Source organism: Hyperoodon ampullatus (genome assembly GCF_949752795.1).
Source record: "Hyperoodon ampullatus genome assembly, chromosome: 7".
Taxonomy (NCBI): Eukaryota; Metazoa; Chordata; class Mammalia; order Artiodactyla; family Ziphiidae; genus Hyperoodon; species Hyperoodon ampullatus.
Window position 1 is genome coordinate 40,720,561 of NC_136920.1, and position 6,564 is coordinate 40,727,124.

At 40.4% G+C, this 6,564-nt stretch overlaps 1 protein-coding gene across 1 annotated transcript; it reads right to left on the bottom strand.

Annotated features, from left to right (window-relative positions):
- Positions 1–517: 517 nt before the first annotated feature.
- On the bottom strand, positions 518–2,677 carry LOC307055452 (YTH domain-containing protein 1-like; the record flags this gene model as incomplete). Its single annotated transcript, XM_079707686.1, has 1 exon — positions 518–2,677. One exon carries the CDS (start codon positions 2,675–2,677, stop codon positions 518–520), a length of 2,160 nt encoding a protein of 719 aa, XP_079563812.1.
- Positions 2,678–6,564: the final 3,887 nt, after the last annotated feature.

Consider the following 6,564-nt stretch of genomic DNA (forward strand, 5'->3'; position numbering starts at 1 on the left):
TTAAAAAAAGGAAAAGGAGAAACCAAGAGGATGCTACAGCACTGCCATACAGTCAAACCATCATATTTCAATATTTGCATACTTGATAGCAGCATTATTTTTACTGAACCATGTGCACCTACATTTAGAAATACATCAAAGCAAAATATTGTGGCAGTCATCCATCAAGATCCAAAAGAAAGAAAGCAAACAAAGAAACAAAAAACTCTAGGATGAACATATTATATGTAGATGAACATTTATGGAGACTGAATCAATATCTACATTCTTGGACTGTTCCATTCTGCCACAATAAAAGCCTCAACTCAAATTGTCAACTGTGCATTTTTTGGAGGATTTGAGTTTTTCCAGTTCTTATTATACTGCATGCTTGGAACAAAGAGGGTCATAATAAATCCTTCTACACAATGAACTTTAAGTAGACAGTTGAAAATAATTTTACTACTTGTAAACACACACAAAAAGAAGAATACAAGATTCTTTTTATTTTTAAACAATCAGTGCTTCCAAAAGCACATTATCTTCTATATCGACCTCTCTCCCCTCGGTCTCTGTCCCGATCACATAATCGCTCTCTTTCTCTATCACGTCCTGTATCTCGTTCTCTGTCTCTTCTGTTATCTCTAGGGTGATCTCGCTCTCGCTCCCAATCTCTTTTACGAGGTCTACTTCTCCGACCAGTGACAACAGCTTGTGTTCGATGAAGGAAATCATCCACCCTCATATCATAATCATGTACTCGTTTATCTCTGTATCTTGCTTCATGTGGTACTGGGTGATGTCCTGAGTAGGGGGGATGAGCTTGAGGAGGTGGAGCATGGTGCTGATGGTGTGGAGGTTGTTCCATTCCAGGATAAGGAGTCATTCCTCGCCGAGGTGCTGGTGGTCCCATGTTATGAAATTCCCTCAAATAATCATCGTAGGACCCATTTAAAAACACATCTCGGCAAACTCCTGAAAACCGTCTATCTACTTCCTGGTATCGTGGATTCTTTAAATACCCTGGTCTCTGATGAAACTCAGGGGCATAGTCAATCCTTGCTTTCTTTCTGCTGTTATGAATATCATAATCTTCTGGTCGACGCCTTCCCACATCCCGGACTGGTTCTCGACGGGATGGACGATCTCTTGACCGGGGCTGAGAATGCATTCTTCTCTTGTGAGGCATTTTATGAACGACCTGATGCAAATCAATACTTTCATCAGGGGGAAATAGAAGACAAAGCTGGTTTCCACATTCAAGTTCAATTTCCTGTCCATCATGTCCGATCTTTACTGGCTTATGTCCATTCCAAGGATTGGTGAGATGAGCCGACTTAGTGAAGGGTAATTCACGCCTGCAAATCCAGTCAATTTTAAAGACACCTCCCAGCATTTTAGCATTCATTCCTGCTGGAAGTACCCAATGTATAGGAGATCCTCCATGGTGTGATTCTGAAGAAAGTCTTGCAAATCCTTGAAATTTTCCACTGTCTTTCACAGAAAATATTAAGATAACACTCCTTGCAGATCTGAATGCAGCATTTAATTTCTTCTCATTTACTGGCAGTGTAGACCATACACCCTTAGCTTTGGCAAGGGACACATTCTCATGGCTGTTACTCTTTATGAGAAAAAATCTCGCATCCTGTAGGACATATTTGAGTTTACTGGTTTGATCTTTTTGGACAACATGAACGGCAGATTGTAATTTCACATGCTTCTTTTCTGAACCTGCATATGACTCTGATGCAGAGCTTCCACCTGTATCAAAAACAATAGGAGATACGCCTCTAGCTCTCTTCCTTTCCTTCTTTTTCTCATCTGACCCATCTGTTCCTGAACCAGATCTGACAGGTCCATCCGTGAAGGAAACAGAGTCGATAGCCTCACTTTGGGTGTCATAATCATTTCCCTCTTCCTTCTGGTTTCTCTCATCCTGTTCATATTCTTCTTCTTCCTCCTCCTCCTCTTCTTCCTCCTCTTCCTCCTCCTCTTCCTCCTCTTCCTCCTCCTCCTCTTCTTCTTCCTCCTCTTCGTCCTCTCCATCGTCATCCACCTCTTCATCTTCCTCCACATCTTGCACCCCTTCCTCCTCATTCTCAGTGTTGTTGCCTTGCTCATCAGAAGAACCACTGCTGCCAGTCTCATGGTCAGAGGCATATTCTTCAGAGTTCACTTCCTCCTTAGAAGACTGGCTGGATCTGCTTGCACGTCTATCCACTTCAAGCCCAATTCTCTCAGAACCATCTGGTGTAGGGGATTTGACCCTCCTTTCAGGATCCCTTTTCCGCAGACATGTTTTCTCAGGTTGACTCTTATAAGGTTCTCTGGAGGCACTGCTTGACAAACGAATCTTCCGATCAGCTTCTAGACGTTTGTATCTTTCAGATCTTTGATATTCCTCATTTTTATACTCTGTGACTGGCTTTCCTTCTGTACTAACCATTCTTTTGTTATTGCTAACTGATGAGCTCAGTGGCTTAGAAATCAATTGTCTTGAATGAACAGAAGGCTTTTGTCGCTTTGTGTCAGTAGATTCCATTCGGTCACTTTTTCTTTTTGAACCCTTTTCCTCATTTTTATCTTGTTCACTCTCTGGATTATAGAGTTCATCATCCTGTTCTGGTTCTTCAGACACAATAGCATCTAGAACAATAAGTTCTATATCTTTCTCCTCTGGGCTGTCGGCCGCCATTGCTCCCCTCTTGTTTCCGCTGCTGCCGCCGCAGCCGCCACCGCGGCTTCGACGTGACTCGGGTGGGCGCCGCAGCCGCGGCAGCAGCAGCACAGGCGCGTCCGTCGTCAGTCCGTCCGCTGGGCTTGCGCGCTTCGCACGTTAGCCTCTACCACTAACCCTTCCCGACTCACCCTTTCTCCTCACTTCTTCCCTTTCTCCCTTTTCCGCTTTTCTCCTTTCACTCCTGCCTCCCCCGCCCTAGGCCCAGCCTTCCCGCTGGGGCTTAGGGACGGGAGGCAGTAATGGGGAGGGAAGGGAAACCGTGGAGGCAGCGGGCAGCGCTATAATGGAGCTGTGTGAAACGATCCCCCTCCCAAAATGCCCTGCGCTGTTTACGCTTCGTTCCTCCCTGGGAACGTCACAGTGCCACGTGACGCTTTTTGAATTATGGTTTTCTCAGGGTATATGTCCAGTAGTGGGATTGCTGGGTCATAGCGTAGTCTATTTTTAGTTTCTTAAGGAACCTCCATACTGTTCTCCATAGTGGCTGTATCAGTTTACATTCCCACCAAGAGAGCAAGAGCGTTCCCTTTTCTCCACACCCTCTCCAGCATTAATTGTTTGTAGGTTTTTTGATGATGGCCATTTTGACCGGTGTGAGGTCATACCTCATTGTTGTTTTGATTTGCATTTCTCTAATGATTACTGATGTTGAGCATCCTTTCATGTGTTTGTTGGCAATCTGTATATCTTCTTTGGAGAAATATCTATTTAGGTCTTCTGCCCATTTTTGCATTGGGTCGTTTGTTTTTTTGATTTTGATTTTGGAGATTAATCCTTTGTCAGTTGCTACCTTGGCAAATATTTTCTCCCATTCTGAGGGTTGTCTTTTCATATTGTTTATGGTTTCCTTTGCTATGCAAAAGCTTTTAAGTTTCATGAGGTCCCATTTGTTTATTTTTGTTTTTATTTCCATGTCTCTAGGAGGTGGGTCAAAAAGGATCTTGCTGTGATGTATGTCATAGAGTGTTCTGCCCCTGTTTTCCTCTAAGAGTTTGTCTGGCCTTACATTTAGGGCTTTAATCCATTTTGAGTTTATTTTTGTGTATGGTGTTAGGGAGTGTTCTAATTTCATTCTTTTACATGTAGCTGTCCAGTTTTCCCAGCACTACTTATTGAAGAGGCTGTCGTTTCTCCACTGTATATTCTTACCTCCTTTATCAAAGATAAGGTGACCAGATGTGCATGGGTTTATCTCTGGGCTTTCTATCCTGTTCCATTGATCTATATTCCTGTTTTTGTGCCAGTACCATACTGCCTTGATTACTGTAGCTCTGTAGTATAGTCTGAAGTCCAGGAGCCTGATTCCTCCAGCTCCATTTTTCATTCTCAAGACTGCTTTGGCTATTTGGGGTCTTTTGTGTTTCCATACAAATTGTGAAATTTTTTGTTCTAGTTCTGTGAAAAATGCCATTGGTAGTATGATAAGGATTACATTGAATCTGTAGATTGCTTTGGGTAGTATAGTCATTTTCACAATGTTGATTCTTCCAATTCACGAACATGGTATATCTCTCCATCTGTTTGTTTCATCTTTAGCTTCTTTCATCAGTGTCTTATAGTTTTCTGCATACAGGTCTTTTGTCTCCTTAGGTAGGTTTATTCTTAGGTATTTTAGTGTTTTTGTTGCAATGGTAAATGGGATTGTTCCCCTAATTTCTCTTTCTGATCTTCTGTTGTTAGTGTATAGGAATGCAAGAGATTTTTGCGCATTAATTTTGTATCCTGCTACTTTACCAGATTCATTGATTAGCTCTAGTAGTTTTCTGGTAGCTTCTTTAGGATTCTCTATGGATAGTACCATGTCATCTGCAAACACTGACAGTTTTACTTCTTTTCTGATTCGTATTCCTTTTATTTCTTTTTCATCTCTGACTGCTGTGGCTAAAACTTCCAAAACCATGTTGAATAATAGTGGTGAGAGTGGGCAACCTTGTCGTGTTCCTGATCTTAGTGGAAATGGTTTCAGCTTTTCAACATTGAGAATGATGTTGGCTGTGGGTTTGTGATACATGGCCTCTGTTATGTTGAGTTCCCTCTATGCCTACTTTCTGGAGGGTTTTCTCATAAATGGGTGTTGAATTTTATCAAAAGCTTTCTCTGCATCTATTGAGATGGTCATATGGTTTTTCTCCTTCAGTTAGTTAATATGGTGTATCACATTGATTGATTTGCATATACTGAAGAACCCTTGCATTCCTGGGATAAACCCACTTGATCATGGTGTATGATCCTTTTAATGTGCTCTTGGATTCTGTTTGCTAGTATTTTGTTGAGGATTTCTGCATCTATGTTCATCAATGATATTGGCCTGTAGTTTTCTTTTTTTGTGGCATCTTTGTCCGGTTTTGGTATCAGGGTGATGGCGGCCTTGTAGAATGAGTTTGGGAGTGTTCTTCCCTCTGCTATATTTTGGAAGAGTTTGAGGAGGATAGGTGTTAGCTCTTTTCTGAATGTTTGATAGAATTTGCCTCTGAAGCCAACTGGTCCTGGGCTTTTGTTTGTTGGAAGATTTTTAATCACGGTTTCAATTTCAATGCTTGTGATTGGTCTGTTTATATTTTCTATTTCTTCCTGGTTCAGTCTCAGAAGGTTGTACTTTTCTAAGAATTTGTCCATTTCTTCCAGGTTTTCCATTGTATTGGCATATAGTTGCTTGTAGTAATCTCTCATGATCCTTTGCATTTCTGCAGTGTCAGTTGTTACTTCTCCTTTTTCATTTCTAATTCTATTGATTTGAGTCTTCTCCCTGTTTTTTCTTGATGAGTCTGGGTAGTGGTTTATCAATTTTTTTTTTATCTTCTAAAAGAACCAGCTTTTACTTTTGTTGATCTTTGCTATCGTTTCCTTCATTTCTTTCTCATTTATTCCTGATCTGATCTTTATGATATCTTCAGCTAACTTTGGGTTATTTTTGTTCTACTTTGTCTAATTGCTTTAAGTGTAAGGTTAGCTTGTTTATTTGAAATGTTTCTTGTTTCTTGAGGGAGGATTGTACTGCTATAACCTTCCCTCTTAGAACTGCTTTTGCTGCATCCCTTAGGTTTTGGTTTGGCGTGTTTTCATTGTCACTTGGTTCTAGGTATTTTTTGATTTCCTCTTTGATTTCTTCAGTGATCTCTTGGTTATTAAGTAGTGTATTGTTTAGCCTCCATGTGTTTGTATTTTTGACAGATTTTTTCCTGTAATGGATGTCTAGTTTCCTAGTGTTGTGGTCGGAGAAGACACTTGATACGATTTCAATTCTCTTAAATTTACCAAGGCTTGATTTGTGACCCAAGATATGATCTATCCTGGAGAATGTTCCATGAGCAGTTGAGAAGAAAGTGTATACTGCTGTTTTTGGATACAACACACATACAATGAAATAGAATGCAAAATTCAGATGACTTTTTAAGTGAAAACGGGTATGTTTAGAGGTATTTATATTTGCAAATTTAATTTGTACTACATCTATAACTACTTCTTTGCCAAAAGGTATTATGTCCTTAGGGCACTTTGGAGGAAAAATTTGAGAAGCCCTAAGTGTAAGGGAAGCGCTCAAGCAATAACTGATAGGAATGTTCTAAAGAGGATTTCTATACTGATAGGAGAAGGGATGATGACCTCTTAGGTCCCTACATTTAAAGTCCTCCAAATGCCTTTAAAAAAGAAGACAGGGCCTAAAACAAGTAAAGAGGAATCTTAGATTTCTAGTTTTGAGATCTACCGCAAAGAAGATCATTTGTGTTAACTAGCATTTACTTATATAGCAACTTTCTTTTCTTCCATACAAGATGGCTTAAGCTGGTTGGTCTGATTAATATAGACATGTCTTTAGAGTCATCAGTGTTAAGTATAGTACT